Below are 18,129 nucleotides of genomic sequence, written 5' to 3'. Positions count from 1 at the left end.
GCAACTGCTAGCTAAGCCACCCAAGGCTTGGCCCCGCTCTGATGCAGTGGTCTGCCTCAGCCCGGCTTTCACGGCCTTGCTGAGCACAGCCGCCCGGGGCCCCGAGGGACGCCATATTCACCGCCTGGAAGTCATATGGGCTCAGCAGAACCTCGGGGAGCTGGCCGCATAACCCTTTTCTGCACTGAAGTGCAGCCAAGCCGGCCGATAGCAAAGGTCAGGCAGTGGAGGTGGCAGGAGTCTCCTGGAAGAGCAGCAGGAGGTCAGTGTGGGGCACCTGAAAAAAAATTCTTTACATATTTTCTGCTTCTCACTTTGTCTACAAAAGAGAGATTAAATGTGCAGCTCTCAGGAGAAATACAGTATATAAATTCCTGCTGGTCAACAAACAGAGCCATTACTAAAGTTCAATCTTTAGTACTGCTTCTAGCTGCTCTTGGGACACAGAGTTTGGGGCACGAACGACAAAAGTAACAGACTGGACTTGTTGGAGGTACAGCTCTAAGGCTACCTGGATTGTTCTCTTCCAGTCTGATTTTGCCTTGAAGAATTACAAAGCAATCAATTTCACTGTAATAAAAATAATATATAATTGAAGCATTTTCAATTATATGTGATACATACAATGGCAATTGGAAAAACCGTGGGACATAAAACTAACAAAGATGTTGAGTTTACATTACACTGGCTATTATTTTCAAAAGGATTACCTGGTCATTCATCAGCAATCAATACCACTGCTGAATAACACCAGACTGCTTAATCCTAGAGTTTACCTAGGATCAGAAGACTTCTGTGTGATTTTTTTGATGGTAGAGACAAAAATCAAAATCTTTAACTATCCCATATCCTGAATGCCCCTTTCTTAATGGGGGGGGGGAGGGGGGGTGGGGGTGGGGGGGAGGGGAAACATATCCGCCATTATTTTTATACATAAATAATTAGAGGTTTCACACTTACTGCCTTTTCCCTTTTTTTTGTTGTTTACCACTGCTGCTTTATGGCTTCGCTTCTGCTTTTTTGATGAACTTCCTCCTCCCTGAGATTCTTTCCCTCTTTTCTGACCTGTACAGGCTACGATGGAAAAGAAATGATTAAGTAACACAAAATAAAATCAAGCTTTCCTAGGTATAAATTAATCTCACATTTTAGAAGCATAGAACAATTCTCAAACTATGCATGTTCTTTATGAGCTTTACAAATTATCATAGAATTACTATAATTTTTAGAATGAATTTTCATTAATTGAATTATTACACATAATAAAAGAGTTTTAAAAAAGCAAATAAAGTATGCACATCCTTCTTAGAAAAATCAGATACAAACTAAAAATAGTTCTCAATATAGAACTGGGAGTTTATGAGTCTAGTAACTCCAAAAACAGGTAAATGATGAAAATAAAAACTGAAATTTGCGAAAATTCAATAGAACCAAAATATTAAGATTTAGTCACAGATGAAAACATTAATGATATAGCTTACAGTGATATTAACAACTTTAAAATATCATCATATTAATGGGATAAATTTTAGTAGTAATTCACACTTAGCTGTTTTACCAATTTATTTCTTTTTTTTTTTTTTATTTTATTTTTTTTTAATTTTTTTTTTTTCAACGTTTTTTATTTATTTTTGGGACAGAGAGAGACAGAGCATGAACGGGGGAGGGGCAGAGAGAGAGGGAGACACAGAATCGGAAACAGGCTCCAGGCTCCGAGCCATCAGCCCAGAGCCTGACGCGGGGCTCGAACTCACAGACCGCGAGATCGTGACCTGGCTGAAGTCGGACGCTTAACCGACTGCGCCACCCAGGCGCCCCACCAATTTATTTCTTTTAACAGTAACTTCACTGCCAGGGCACTGGTTAACACATATACCATTTATAAATCCAGCATAATGATCCTATGAAACGTTTCAACTTCTTGGTAGGAAATTATCCCGAAACTTCATAAATGTCTTCCTTTTCTTCAAGGACTAGCCCACATCCTACATCTTCACTAAGACTTTCCATGACCGGCCAGGCTTCATGGCTTGACAACTACTCCAAGCTATAGTTTCAGTACATTTTTCTCTATACTATTAACTTGGTCCACAGCATCTACTGTGTTTCTATGTATTTCTAATTATATATATATCGTCTACCAGACTATCTTTTCCAGAGATTAATAAAGTCCTGTTTCTATTCAGTACAATGAAATACTATACTGTATACTACTATAGTATTAAAATACTATAATGACATGATACAGATGTGATAAAAATTATGGCATGTTTGCTACAAAAAATATTTCTTAGTCCTGTTACCAACGATAATATCAGTCGAGTATATAAGACATGGCTTCCTTGGTCAAAAACGGAATAGGCCATTAACTGTTTTGTTTGCAACTTCTAGACTGTTTTTTAATTACATCTTAGCAATAACTTCTTCTAAAGCTATTTTAATATAACAACTTAAATAAAACACAAAGAAGGTGATGAAGATAATGACTATATTGAAGCACAGAACCTTAAAAATAATTGTCAGGTTTCTCCCTAAAAGAGTTTTAATTCTGAAGCTTTCAGCTGCAAGAAATGAAGAGTAACGGAAGCCACTGGATGTAAGTAAGTAAATGTAAGCCAACTGGAGGGAAATCCTAAATCTAAATTGTAAAATTTACATTTTTACTTTTGACACAATGTGAATTCTCTGGTATCAGTAGACAAATTTCTTAAAATAAGGCCATATGAAATAAATGCTTAAGAATTTCTTTCTTTTAAAAAAAAATTTTTTTTTAACGTTTATTCGTTTTTGAGAGACATAGACAGAGACAGAGACAGAGCGAGCATGAGCAGGAGAGGAGCACAGAGAGAGGGAGATACAGAATCTGAAGCAGGCTCCAGGCTCTGAGCTGTCAGCACAGAGCCTGACACGGGGCTCGAACCCACGAACTGCGAGATCATGACCTGAGCCGAAGTCGGACGCTCAACCGACTGAGCCACCCAGGCGCCCCAAGAATTTATTTCTAAAGAGAGATCAATTCTCTCTTTGCTCTGGTATAGCAGATGGTCTCTGTTACCCTAAATTTGGGAGTATTTCTTCTAAAGTTTCTTTTTGTTTTTAATTTATTTTGAGTGAGAGAGAGAGAGAGAGAGAGAGAGGGAGAGAATATCCCATGACTCACGAACCATGAGATCATGACCTGAGCCAAGACTAAGAGTTGGACGCTTAACCGACTGAGCCACCCAGGCGCCCCAGGAGTATTTCTTAAGCTGCATTCTTTTCAACCTAGTCAAGATTAAGATTCAAAAGGGCAATGCTAACCTGCTTCTATCAGAAGCTACTGTATCTCTTTTTTATGGCACACATACTGTAGCTGTATGTGTGAATGTGAAAAACCAAAGAAGATCCCAATTGCACTGCGATTATATCTTTTACTTAATATTTATTTTTTAAAAAGAAATGTTTTAAGTCAAGATTTGTGTGACAATGTTCCATCAATTGTATCTCACTAAAGCTGGAAAAAGAAAAAAAGGAAAAAAAAATTTGTGTGAGAAAATTAGGAATTAACCCACCTGATCTGTATCACATCTCTTTAAGCTTAGCTAAAAATCTCAAACTAGCATAATAAAAACCGGTATGTTACGTAAAGTAAACATCTTCCTATCTTAACAGCGAAAAAGTAGGTTTCAAAGCCAACTGTCGGCGTATATTCTATTCATCTAAAGACACCTGAATGAAGTGGTCTGTAAGAAGAATGAAGACACACGAATAGCTATGGCAAAATCAAAGGGCACCAATACTTTTAAAAGTACTAATTTGGGTTTCCACTTTTAACAACTTCACGGAAAATCAAAAAAGTATTACTGGAGGGTAACATACACATTGCTCCTTCGATTTGGAAGCTATGCATCTAAGAAAGCATCAAATTCCTTTACAAACTCACACAAGTTAGTCAGGCTTGAAAATCAGTTTGACACGGTTGTCTGAGGAAAGCAGTGCCTGGACAGTTGGTTGCTCCAAACCCCTACATACAGTATTTGGTTAAGGGTGGAGGGGTCTGTCAACAAATCAAAATGTTTGTGAGAAAACGCACATCGGTTACAATTGCGAAAACAACGTTACAGATATATATTGAAGCTGCTCATGCCACATAGTCAACCAGCGTATAAGGAGTCTTCAAAAAGGTGTGGATTTGGGCCTGGGTGCGTGCCCAGCACGGGCTCTGGTCCCCTGGGGATGTCACGGACAGCTCACGCACGGGACGGTAAGTCCCCCCAAGCTTTTCAGCGCATTCGCTATCCATTACTCAAAGCACCCTTCCAACTTCCATTTTTACCGCGTTCACGCAAGGACTTCACTTCTGCGCCTCGTGCTCTTAACGAGCGCTACCGCGAAGCCCCTGGAAACGTCAGAAGGTTCTACACTACGCCAACGGACACGGCTCGGCCCTCACCTCTGTCCGGGTGCTCTGGTTCCGGCTGATTGCTGCCGCTGGAGCTCACGCTGGCGTCAAAGCCTGCCGGCGAGCTGGTCCCTTCCGACTGGAGGTCCTGCAGCTCCCCTGCGACACTGTCCACCTCAATTGTGCTATCGGTCTCACTCTTGATACTGCGAACCTCTTCCTGGTTCGGGGCCAGCGGCTCCGACACGGTCACCGAAGACTGCTGCCGACCGGCTTCCGTTACAGTGGCCGAGGAAGGCGACTCGGGGGTGGTAGGGGGGGTGTTGAGCACGGAGTTGCTGCCGCTGCTGGGAAATTCCGCTTTTTTGTCGGTGACCTCCGCCGGCTTCTCCTCGGCGGGCTTACTGTCGGCGCCGGCCGGCGGCGGTGTTTCCAGCTCGGCGCTGGGGGGGCAGCCCTCCTCCTCGGCCACCGGCTGCAACGAGCCCTCTGCGGACGCCTCCTCGGGGGCGGGATGGGGCGGGGAGGCTGCAGCCTCAGTGTCCGAGTCTGAAAAGAGCTCCTTCAGAGTCTTCTTCGGCCACTGTCCCTGAATGCTCGACCACACGTCTTTCCGATCTTTAGCTCTGCTGTTCTGAAGTCTCTCATCAGAGTTATTTAAAAGTTTTATCCTTTTTTCTGCCACTTCTGAAAATCCTGAATAGAAACCGGTTGTCCGTAGAGATTTTCGCTTTTCCTCCAAACCGTTGTATTTCTTCGTTGGCGTCATCTTTGTTTTTGATTTTTCGTCCTCCTCTTCATCCGAAGAGCTGTTGCTGCTGTTCTCTATGCAAAGCGATTCTTTGCTCTTGGCCTTCTCTTCCTTTTTGCCAGGCGATCCAGTTTTCAAACACTCCTCTGTAGTGCAATACCTTCTTTTATTACCACGTTTGACTTGAGGCTTTGAAGACTTCTCTGCGCTGTCCTTCTTACCGTCTTTTCTCTTTTTTGTGATTTCATCGTCTTCTTCATAATCCGTATCTTCAGATAATCCTTCCATATCTTTTCTTAATCTTTCTGGAGATTTTGACACCGCTTTGGAGATCACCGAATCTGCATGGACTTTGTTGTCTTCTAGCAAAGATGAACTGTTCTGTTCCTCTTTTGCAATAAGATCGTTTCTGGTATGGGTCAAATGATCGATCTTCGATTCCTCTTTGCCACTGTGGTCTCTGTCTTGAGCACCTGTCTCATCCTCCTGCTCACTGTCTTCAGCAGAACTTTCAGAAGCTAGAAAAGAAGAAACACCGGTGAGTATGATAAGGACACCAGCAGTGTCTTCCCTGTGCACGGCCCTCTCTCTCTGTATTAGCCCCTATGTTTACAGTCCTCTTGGATTGCTAGGTGTCATCGTTATTTTGCAGGTGACGCAACTAAGCTTTGGAGATTTAAGACACTCACACAACGATGGTAATTTTTTTTAAGGTAGGCTTCATGCCCAGCATGAGTTGGAACTCATGACCCTGAGATCGAGACGTTAGCTGAAATCAAGAGTCTGATGCTTAACTGACTGAGGCTCCCAGGTGCCCCATGATGGTAATGTTGTGTACTGTGACCGTGGTTGTAGTTACACCACCATATATTTTTGCCAAAACACATCAAATGGTAAGCGTAAAAGTTGTGAATTTTATTGTTTGTAGGTTATACCTCAATAAAGCGGATTATGAAAAAGAAACTCCTCCAAATTTATGAGTAGAAAATAACTGCAGTCAGGATGGAATCCCGGGTTATTCTAACTTCAAAGTCTGTATATGAAATTGTAAGCTTCATTTTCAATGTAGCAATGATTAGGCAAAGATTTGTGAACAATGAATTTCCAAATTGTTTTTTGTCTCTTTTTTTTTTTTTTTTTTTTTTTTAAAGAGAGAGAGAGCATGAGCGGGGGAGAGGGGCAGAGGGAAAGAGAATCTCAAGCAGGTTCCACACCCAGCACAGAGCCCAAGGCGAGGCTCGATCCTATGAGCCTGAGATCAGGACCTAAGCCGAAATCAAGAGTTGAATGTTTGACTGAGCCACCCAGGTGCCCTGTTTTCTACAATGTTTTGAAGAGTAGACCCAATTAACAAGTAACTGATACATTACATAAAAATATTTACAGAATTGATTTCTTGAAAGTACATTTTAGTAAATGGATTCAACTAAGTATAAAAAGTAATTGCCTTTATCGTGATTTTAATAAAACATTTACTGTGAAACTGCTACATGCCAGATACTTTGGTACGCTTTGCATAGACTGTCTGACTCAGTCTCACAAAAACCCTATGAGGGATATATTATTATTAACCCCATTTTATAGTTTAGGAGACTAGGATGTAGAGAGGTTAAACCACTCCAAAGAGCTAGTAAAAGTAGAGAAGAAACAGAAACCTAAGGCATTTGGCTCCTGAATTTATAATTGTGACTACAACGCTACCTATGTTCTTTAGCTAAGTTTGCTACAAGTAAAAAAGAACAGACACAATTAAGGTAGTTAAAAACTTTTAAACGTTTCAATGTGTTTCTGTACAACTGAACTGTTTTAATTATCAAAGCACTGCATATATGACTAAAAACAAATGGAAACTCAATAGAAAACCAACAGCTCTTTTTCTTCCTTCCCAAGCCTCCAAAGTCTCAAAACCATGTTTTCTGATAGTATATAAGAGATGTGCTCACTTAGGAAGTTTAGCCTGCAATGAGCCATGGGTATTGTATTAATACTCCTATCTCCTGCCATACTTTCCATATATAGTTATCTTCAGTTAATTATTTAAAAAAAATTTTTTTAATGTTTTTATTTTTGAGACAGAGAGAGGCAGAGCATGAGCAGGGGAGGGGCAGACAGAGAGGGAGACACAGAATCCAAAGCAGGCTCCAGGCTCTGAGCTGTCAGCACAGAGCCCGACGCGGGGCTCGAACTCACGGACCGTGAGATCATGACCTGAGCCGAAGCCGGACGCTTAACTGACTGAGCCACCCAGGCGCCCCTTCAGTTAATTAAATATACTGTTTATAATATACATAAATGTGGTTCACTACAGAAAGAAGCACCACACTTGACAAACTTCCTTCCTCATAGAGCCATTTCTCCAAGCTTCCAAAAGTCCTTCCTTTTGACGGTACATCTTCCTTTTCTAAGGCTTTTTCACATTTATTTCAGTTGCTCCATGCAGGCAAGCACTCCATCCAGTTCCCTTATTCACCGAATCTCTCTATCCTGAAGACCTACTTTCTACTCCATTTAGTTTGGTGGCTCTCTGGGTCTGCTCTAACAGCTATCATCTTAGTAATTCCCTTCATTACTTTCTTTTTTGCTTTTTTATATTTATTTATTTATTCTGAGAGAGAGTGAGAGAGAGCGCGAGCATGCACAGGGGAGGAGAAGAGGGGGAGAGGGAGAGGGAGGGGGGGAGGGGGGGAGAGAGAGAGAGAGAGAGAGAGAGAGAGAGAGAGAGAGAGAATATCCCAAGCAGGCTCTGCGCTGTCAGCACAGATCCTGATGCTGCGCTCTGTCCCACGAACCCTGAGATCATGACCTGAGCCGAAATCAAGAGATAGACGCTTAACTGACTGAACCACCCAGGCCCCCCCACCTTCACTGCTTTCTCTTGACTGAGACCCACAGGTATGTGAATTGCCCATCTTCCTCTTTCTTGGTTTATTCCCAGATTGTCTTAGAGCACATCATCTAGTACTTTCCTTAAAAAGGCACAAGGAGGTAAATATTCTTTGTCCTTACGTGTCCAAATACATCTTTACTCTCAAATTTCATCGTTTTATCGATAGTTTAACCAGGTACAGAATTCTAAGTTGAAAATTATTTTCCTTCAAAAATTTGAAGGTACTGCCCCTTGCCTCATAGTTTAAAAACACTACTTTCATTTATCTCCTCAACCATAGTGGTGGTTTTTTATTCCTGGTATTTTTAATTTCATAATAACGTACTGTGGCATGGTTCTTTATTCACGAATTTATCAGGTACCGGGTAGGCTTGTTCAATTTAAAGATTTGTGTCTGTCAGTTCTGGAGATTTTTCTTCTTCTTTTTTTTTTTTTTTAAATTTTTTTTTTTCAACGTTTTTTATTTATTTTTGGGACAGAGAGAGACAGAGCATGAACAGGGGAGGGGCAGAGAGAGAGGGAGACACAGAATCGGAAACAGGCTCCAGGCTCCGAGCCATCAGCCCAGAGCCTGACGCGGGGCTCGAACTCACGGACCGAGAGATCGTGACCTGGCTGAAGTCGGACGCTTAACCGACTGTGCCACCCAGGCGCCCCTGGAGATTTTTCTTCTTTTAGTTACCTGTTTATTCCTCTGTCCACCCGAGGACTATTCTAGAATGATCTTAGTGATTGGTATGTATATGGCAGACTGGGGAGGACAACCCACCACCACATATACAGCATTCTCTAAGACAGACAGAACTGCCACACTCTATATAATACAGCACGGAGTGATGAGGTACAAATCAAAAAATAAATAACGTAGTCATGAGACAGTTCATAAGAAAACTAGGGTTTCGCTTTTTCAAAATCCAACTGCTTTTTAGTTACTTATAACCAGGCATGCTGTTCCCATGGCTTCTTGATTCCTCAGGCGGATTCTAGCAGTAATGCTGGTGTCACTCTCCCCAGCGTGAAAAACAAAGATATACACACGTGAGTATCCTCAAACCACAGTGGTGTGCGCGGTTACCTGTTCATTTCTTCCCCTCTGATTTCACTATTTACTATTCAGTATCACTCATCTTCTTACATTTCTATCACTGCTTTCTCACATTTTCTCAAAGTTTTCCTCGACTCCAAACTGTGTTTGACTGAATTTTAATTTCAATGTCTAATTCTAGGTGTTTCTTGTTCTCTGTTACTTTATCACTGTATCCCGTTCTTGTTTTACAGATGCTTACGGGTTTTCTGAGATTAATAATAACCGGAGAGAACTAATATGCTTCTTACCTTCATTATCTCTCTCCTCAAGGGTCACGCCTTCCGTCTTAGTTTCCACATTTTATGTGGGAGCTCTCCTTGACTGTTCACACTGAAGGATGACCTACTAAAACCTGACTGTATTGGTAGGGCTTATTAATGGATAAGCTTTCCATTAGGTGATTCAGCAGGGATCTAGTTTACTTGAGGGGATCTCTGGTGCCTAAATGTGAAATATTATTCTCTAGAGATATTCAATCACTCCACAGAATTCCAACAATCACCCACCCTCTTGTTCTGTTCCCAGCTCATCTCATGCCAGGGAAGAGACTCCTAGCTACCTGTGTTCTACACTCATGGGTGGCCTCAATTTTTCTTTATATATGCATGTACATATACATATGCATTCATAGCAGCAATCATTTTTAAGCTGGAAATAACCTGAATGTCTTAAATTTGATCTATGGCCAAATCAAAAATAAAATTTACCACAGAAAAGAGAAAATATGAAGAAGAGAATATGTGAAATGTTACAAATATGGCACTTGTGATGGTCATTGTTGAATTATGTACAATAGGAAAAATAATGAAAATAATCTAAATACCTTTTTTCATCAAGCATTAAATAAATAGAGATACAGCCATTCAGTTGTATGAATGTGCTGATACGAAAAGATTTATCAGTTCTACTATGCCAAGCCCCCCCGAAAAGGTGGGGTTTTGTAGTGTTAATGATCCCATTTATAAAAATATCACATCTGTGCATATGTATATATATTTGTTTGGGATATGTATTAATGTGTTAATATGGAACATATTAATATATATTAATAATTATATATTACAACACACATATCATACACGTGGCATGTTAACACAATTTCTGAAATAATACACTAACAAAAATAGGGACAATAGGAGAGAACAATAGAATGCGTAAGCCAAAAAGCAGATGGATGAGAGAAAACAGACCCAAGCCAGCAGTGAGTAGAGCTGAGAAAAAACCCAATTCTCCATAGACTCTTCAATAAAAATTGGCTGTATCAGGTGACCGTGAAAATGAAAAGTGGAGGAGGCAGCTTAACATAAGGAGCATCGGGTGAACATTATTCGAAAAGCATCTAGATCCCTAGGTCCTCACCCCGTGAGGTCCAACCAACACCGTGGGTTGCCAGGTGACCACTCTTCTGGAGGTTTATTTTCTGAAGATGGTGAAGACAGGATTTCTGGCCTAGGCAATGCTAAGAACTATTGAGGGCGCAGGTACAGATGTGATGCTGAACTCAGTGGGATCAGTGGACTACAACTGCTAAGAATTTCCCCTCCTTCCTTCCCTAATCCTCAACTGGATCCTAAACGCTAGAAGACATTCTCTTACCTTCCAGTCAGGGCTGGAAGACTCTTTTCTCTGGGATGCGACTGGACTAAGAAAAAGACCTAAAGACCTGACAGTAGTCCTCTCCAAAAAATGGCCCACCCAGATTACCTTAGAGTGAAATTAACTCAAAGTTGACAAGTCCCAACCATGTGCTCAAGATTCCTAATCAGGAGAAGACAGCCAAGGAAAAAGTCCTTCATAGGGAAGAGATCAAAACAATAAAGCAGGAAAAAGCAAACTGGAAGTAGCTAACCATGCAAAAGAAGAACAAAAAATTTACAATATCCTTTGGAAAGAGCAAAACCAGAAAGGTTAAGATCTTGTACCATCTTGAAAGAAGAGAATGGTATGAGAACATGTAGAAAATGAAGAGCTCTTGAAAATTAAAAATATACCAGCTGTCACCAAACATTACGGCAGTAAATTAAATAGTTTTTAAAAGGATAAGAGGCGGGGGCACGAGGGTGGCTTATTAGTAGGTTGAGTGTCCAACTTTGGCTCAGATCATGATCTCACGGTTCGTGAGTTTGAGCCCCACGTCGGGCTCGCTTCTGCCAGCCTGTTAGCATACAGCCAGCTTTGGATCCTCTGTCTCCCTCTCTCTGCCCCTTCGCCACTTGTGCTTTTCCCAAAATAAGTATTTTTTAAATAATAAACGAAAGGATCAGAAGACAAAGTTGAGAAAATTTCCAAGAAATCAGAGAAAAAAGACCAAAGAATGAATAACCTCATCCCCAAAACGATAAACATATTAAAATATACTACAGAAAATGCAATACTGATATAATGGTAAGTCAAAAAAATCCAAAACAAAAAACAAGAGAGAACAGTAAAATGCAGAGGAAGAAATAATCAACAAAATAATTCAAGAAAAGCACCTGGAACAAAAAGGCTCAAGTTTCTAGAATGAAAAGAGCCTAGCAAGTACTCAAGACAGTGGATGAAAATATATCCACACAAGGCATAATCACCGTGAAATTTTAGGACATTAGAAACAAAGATTCCAGATTCCAAAGAGAAGCAAAAGCCAAAAAAAAAAAACAAAAAACAAAAAACAAAACACCCAAAACAAAGAACAAAAAACCTAAGTGATAAAAAACACGTCACACAGAAAGAATCAGGAATTGTAAGAGCTCTGAACTTCGACCAGAAGCAACATCAGAAAAGACAGGTGAGGGGCACCTGGGTGGTTCAGTCAGTTTAGCATCTGACTCCTGATTTGGCTCAGATCATGATCTCACAGTTTTTGAGTTCAAGCTGCACATCGGGCTGTGCGCTGACAGTGCAGAGCCTGCTTGGGATTCTCTCTCCCCTTCTCTCGGCCCCTCCCCTGCTCACACTCTCTCTCTCTTTCTGAAAATAAATAAATAAACTAAAAAAAAAAAAAGACAATTGAACAATGCTAATAAAATACTGAAGGAAAACCATTCAACTCAGCTAAACCATGCACAGAATAAAGATATTCTCAGATGCACACGGTCTCTAAAAATTTGCTTTCCTTCTCACTCACTTGTTCTTAAAAAGTTACTAGAGAATACGCTCCACCACAATGAGAGTATGCCGAGGGTAAAACAGACATGAGATGCCAGAACAAAGGAATTCCAAGGGCTCCTCTGAAGAGTGATCCCTAGAATAGGATCTCCCCAGGAAGCTATCTGTGTACCAGATGCAGAAGGAAACCAGTCCTACACAGTGTCCTTTCCAAAGAAATAGCAAGGACCACCATCACTAAGATGCCTGCTGCCACCACACCGTCCGAACGCATTTAAATAGATTTAGCTTGTCTGAACAATGTGTTGATAAAACTCCAGCTCTCCCCTCTATGTCTTGCAAGATGTTATCGGGATCAGTGGACTACATCATTGTACCCAGGAGAAATGCTTTGCTCTGACCTGCACCTGAAAGCTAGAAGTTCGTTTGGTAAAGCCTAGAATCAGAAAACACAGAGCGGCTCACTATCGCCACGCTCCTGTTCGTCCTGGCTGTGGTGAGCCCCGATGTTTCCCAGAACTCCCTTCTGACCCTGCCCCACCGAATTCCCTGAGAGATGCTTCTGCGAATTCTCAGAGCAGCTGAATATGAAACCAGAATATGACCTACAGACTCCGTTCACGTAACATTCTCAGGGAGCCTTCACAGCAAGGCTTGTGCTGGCTACTCCGTGTTTTAAGAATTCATCTGCTCTTTGGAAATATGTATTTATGTTTAATATATACATATATGTTTATTCAAAAGAAAAGTTAAGGAATGATCACACTAAAATCAGGATATTAATTACTTCTGGGGCAGAAATGCAAAATTCTTTTAAATAAATGTTATTTGTTCACCACTATGGTAGACACACCAACATTCATATTGTATTACTTAGTTATAGGTCATTCTGCCTCAAATATTAATAGGCAATAATGCTATCATAAAAGAGGATCATAATAGATGCAATCAAGATAAACAAAATTTGGTATTAACAAAAAATTCAGTGTAATTTTATAGTCTAAAATTACCTAACACAAACCATGCTTTATGTGGCAACAGAAAGGACAGTACCTGAGAAAAAAAACACAGTACTATAGGGTAAATAATAAATTGTAACTAAAATTTAAGGATGCCTTTAGATCTACTAATAACAGAAGTACTTCCAAGCCTCAATCAATGGCTGATTTTATTTCAAGTAATAACAGGCAACAAAATTCTGGTCCAATTAAAAAACGGTACATTGCCTTTACAGAATTTGATTCGTAACAAAACAGAGTTGCAAGCAACAGGGTATTTGTTAGGTTTACCTTGAAGTCCATTGAGGATAGAAGTAATTTCTATGGATTTAATGTGAGCTGTATCAGAGTTTTTGGCATCAGTAAGATCCAGTTTAGATACCATTTCAGGAGATGGATTTGTCTGAAAAGGTGGTTTTGACAAGCGCCGAAGTTTACAGTTTTTAGGAGAGTATTTTTCATCTCTGTCTTTTTCTTTGTCTAATTTATTCTAGGTTAAGAAAAAAAGTATGCCATGTTAGCCATAGTTTATCATGAAGTATTTACTGTAACAATGCTAATACTCATTTTAAACTCAAAGTTGTATCACACATTAAATAATATGAAAAGAAAGAATATAAGAAGCTCCTCTAAACAGCCAGAGGTGGTTTTTTTTTTTCCCCAAAGGTACTGCAGGATGAGCAAAAAGTTTTTGTCTAATATTTACATTTTAATTGTGGAAGTAAACCAGAGATCCTATGAACAATCCAGACTAAAACCTCATACTGCTAATAACTGGTGTTACAAATTCTTCAAAATTAAATCACAACAGGCTTAAATATCCATAAACAAATTTTCAGCCCGGTAGTTTTAAAACTTGTAACATTTTTCAATATAAAATGTGGGCTGGGAGCGACAAAATTCCAACCATCTTCATTTAGTTGACAACTGGGAATAATAACTCTACAAATGATCTGTTGTGAAGTTAACTTGGAAGAAACCTACCTGTTCATTGATAAAGTAACATTTCTGGAAAAAATGAGAAATTTTCTCCAATTGACTGTTTACAAATAAGAGGAGCAGAGGCTAACTAAAATACTTCCTGGAAACTATTTTTTAAATCTGGTCTTAAAATAATTTATAGAAAAAAAATCACATTTAGACAAGCTTCCTGAATGACGATGTAGAGCATGATGGTGTAGCAGACAACTCTGAAATCCTGTTATACAGGTCTGACTATAGAATCTGTGGCTATTTTCACACTTCTCCCAAATACAGTACATGACTATCACCATTCTGGATGCACAGAAGATAATTCATTGCATATTATAGATGCTTTGGGGTAATGGTTCTCCAAGGGTGGTCCCTGGACCAGCACCCTGAGTTGCAGCTACTGGGTTGCCGTATCAAAACTTGAGAACCAGACCCAATTTTACAGTGAGAAAAGAGTAACTATGTTGGGGGAAAGCTTGCACTATTTGGGGCCAGTGGCAGGAAAGTAACAGTTCTTCACTGTGAATATGAAGACTGAATTTCAGAAGAACTACTAAGCACCTCAACTATATGTTACCTAATGAATGGTCAACTTTCTAATAAAACACTTAAAAGATTTAGTCTTAGAATATATAAGAGTAAATCTATCATACATAAGAGTAACAGTAATTTCCATACAAGTTCATTAATAGAGTCCCCATGGTTCATCTACAGTATGGCTCACAGAGTCCTATGAACACATCCTAAGCTACTGCTAATACAGTCAGCTAAAGATGAAGAGAAAAAGAGAAGGTACAGATAGGCTCTCGTCTGCCTTCAGATACCTTCTTTTCTTCCTCTGAATAGTTTACAGCCCTCACACTAAGCCAGGCTCCCAGCCATACTATTTTATGGCTCCTAGCTGGAGATGAGAGGGGCAAAAAGGGATTGAAATAAGTGAAATCTGGCTGGGTGGCCTTACATGATGTCGGAACTACAAAAGCCTCAAGAGATCATTTTTCCAAATGCCTTTTCCAAAGTATCATTTCCAAAATACCTTCCCATAAGGTGACAATATCGATTGTACCCAAATCTAGCACTTGATAAATTCGCTGTTTTAAGAGAGTGTTTTCATTTCTACTAACACTGATGGCATCATTTTGGAGGAAAATTTCTGCAATTAACACCTATCATGTAGGAAAAAAAGTTCTTTTAGCAAAGTAAGCACTTACCTTTATTTTCTTCCGATGTTTTATCTTTGGCACATTTTTATCAGCAGGTCTTACTATTTTATCTGCTTTAATCCACTCATCATATCTAAAATGAAAGGAAATTAATATAAATATGCAAAACATCACAGAACTATGCCATATTAAAGAAAAATTCATAAATAGAATCGTAACATTTTAGAACAGGGAAGGACCTTGGAGACCATTTAGCTCAACTTCCTGGTTCAATGAATAAAGCTACCAAGGCCCCAAAAGAGAGATCAAGTGATTTGCCCAAGGACAGAATGTCCGCTTCTGGCTGAGCCGAGACCAGAAAGACCTCCTGAGGTCTAAACTGGCACTCCTGAGTCTGCTACACCAAAGAGAAACCAAACTTGTCTGTAAAGAAACCACAATATTTTCTGTCTTTTTGTTTTGTTTTTAAGCAGCCAGTAGACAGGTTTGTTTTGGGTTTTTTTTCTAGACACATCAGGAAGCTAAGTAACATGCTCTAGTTTTACATGGCATCATGTGATAGGAGAGCATAATATTATAACTTCCGGACAATGCAAAATCACCTACAAAAAAACAAAAAAACAAAAAAAACCTTCTCATAAAACACTAGGAAAGTATTACTTGGCCAAGTTTTTCAGTATTCTGAGATGCTTCCTACATGGACAGGCAGCTAAGAGTCAACAGCGCCGATGGCCTGTCCACTCAATGTTGACAGCCTGTGTCAGTTTCACAGGGTGCAACTTACTACTGACTGCAATAAAGCTATTTCTTTAAAATAAAAAAGAACGGCAGTTTATTTTTGTAAAAACTCAGCTAGAAAGAAGAAATATTAAAAACAAATTAACTTCTTTTTATGTTTAAAAAGAAGAAATGGAAAATGGAAAACTCACTGACTTTTTTAACTCCAGAACATGAACTGAAAATGAGCTTTTAAATTAAAATGTCCTCATTATTAGAGGCACTAAATGAAGTAATAAAGGCCCTAAGTCAGGAAGTAAATGACTTGGCTCATTATCTGACGAATAAATTATATTCTTGCTCTAAAGTAGGCCTGCAAAGTATGCCTACAGCCACTCCCAGGCAAAGTGACACTGGCTGGTGCAAACTACTGGCTGTGGTGAAGCTGAGGGACAACCGCACGCAAGGGATTATGTCTGTATCTGCTGGAAGCTGTTGAGGGCCAGAACAATTACAGAGAATAAGGAAGAACACAATGAGTTCTAGACAAGTCTTTACATAATCCCTGCTGGCTAGTTATGTGGCCCTTGCCAAGCCACTCTCAACATCAGACCCGTGTAATCTGTACCAAATAAGACTGTATTAAAAAAATTAAGACTGCATATCATACAGTTTTTGAGAATCAAATATATGATAAGTACTTTGAAAAATTTTTAAACAAATATTATTATTCTACTTAACACACTCCTTTTGGTATTTATACTGGCACAGTAGCACCTACCTAAATATTTACAGTACTTTTAACTTGCCCAGGAATACTGAAAACTGCATTATGCTTGAGATGAAAGCAATTTAGTTCCTACCAAATTTGGACTGAAGGTGGAAAATGAACAGAAAATATCTCTGCCCTCAGCAAAGTTGAATATAAATTCCCAGAAGTTGCTCTGATTTGGATATAGTTATGGAAGTCATTGCTGTGGACTTTGTTTAAAAGAAAACAAAACAAGCTTCCTGTCTTCTTATGAGATAACTAAAGGTAGTTCATGATGGTTCTACATAACACCACATGAGCTAAACAAAGATATCGCAGTTCTTTCTTAATTGAAGACATCTGTTATGTAGTTAGTTGTACAGTATCAGACATTTTTCACTACCAGTAAAAACACTACTCTATTCAACTTGGGTTTTTGACATGAATTATATTTCAAATTAGAGCAAAACAGTAGCTTTCGACTTAGGATCACCACCATGAGATATTGTGTATTTGCATACATTACATGGAGCACCAAATACATCAAACAAGCAAAAAAAAAAAAAAAAAAAAAAAGTTATTGTCTCCATAGTTGAAATGTTCACTGTGATAGAGGAAGACTTCTTTATGACTCAGAAATAATGGATGTTACTTAAATTCTCTTAGGAACAGGGTAGGAGAAACATATACATAAATAAAACAATGGCTACCCCCTTGGTACAGGCTGATGCCCACTGCGTAAGCTCAGTTTACAGATGCTATCTGGTAAATCATTTTCTCCTCCACCCAATTACAAAGTAAGGATGCTATAAGAAGACTGGCTATCCGAAGAACTTAAAGTAGCGCGTTTGGACGGGGAAAGACTTTTGGACCAAGCAGAAAACAAAAAAAGAAAATTCCAGAATTAGATGAAACAATCTACACACACTTCTAAAATATCTGAACCGTAGTAATTAAACACTATGGTCTCACTATTTTGGATGACAATTTCGTTTTAAGATAATGAATATTCTGTATGGCTTTGGGAGATGCCTTGGAAAATTCTTTAGATACACTTCCTATTGAAGTCATTCCATGGTAACTTACAGTCCTATAAGTATTAGCTAATATCATTTCTCCATTATTTGCCTCTTTCTGTTCTACTTTCTCAGTGCTTTTTGTCTGCTCAGGCATTCCCCCATTCTGATACTATTCTTGTAGACTTTTTTTCTTTCCTGCACCAGATTTATTCTCCATTTTTATAAAATGTAGTGACACAATATTATTATTGCTATTATAATTAATAGCCTCTGGAACTAGATCGTGCCTTAAAAACCAATGAATTTAGTTCACAGA

At 39.4% G+C, this 18,129-nt stretch overlaps 1 protein-coding gene across 3 annotated transcripts in view; it reads right to left on the bottom strand.

Moving 5' to 3' along the window:
* The window catches only part of ARID4B (AT-rich interaction domain 4B), a 152,536-nt gene that overhangs the window by 9,994 nt on the left and 124,413 nt on the right, over positions 1–18,129 (bottom strand). For 2 of the 3 annotated variants that reach the window (XM_042907712.1, XM_042907713.1), the window contains 4 exons: positions 15,375–15,459; positions 13,483–13,681; positions 4,433–5,650; positions 961–1,074 (listed from right to left, as the gene is read on the bottom strand). In XM_042907712.1, coding sequence (XP_042763646.1) covers positions 961–1,074; positions 4,433–5,650; positions 13,483–13,681; positions 15,375–15,459 — 1,616 coding nt within the window. Of the gene's footprint in view, positions 1–121; positions 278–960; positions 1,075–4,432; positions 5,651–13,482; positions 13,682–15,374; positions 15,460–18,129 lie in introns of all 3 variants that reach the window. The other variant, XR_006194326.1, reaches the window with a different exon arrangement.

Source organism: Panthera leo, chromosome D2, assembly GCF_018350215.1.
Source record: "Panthera leo isolate Ple1 chromosome D2, P.leo_Ple1_pat1.1, whole genome shotgun sequence".
Taxonomy (NCBI): Eukaryota; Metazoa; Chordata; class Mammalia; order Carnivora; family Felidae; genus Panthera; species Panthera leo.
This window is presented reverse-complemented; position numbering and strand designations above follow the sequence as displayed.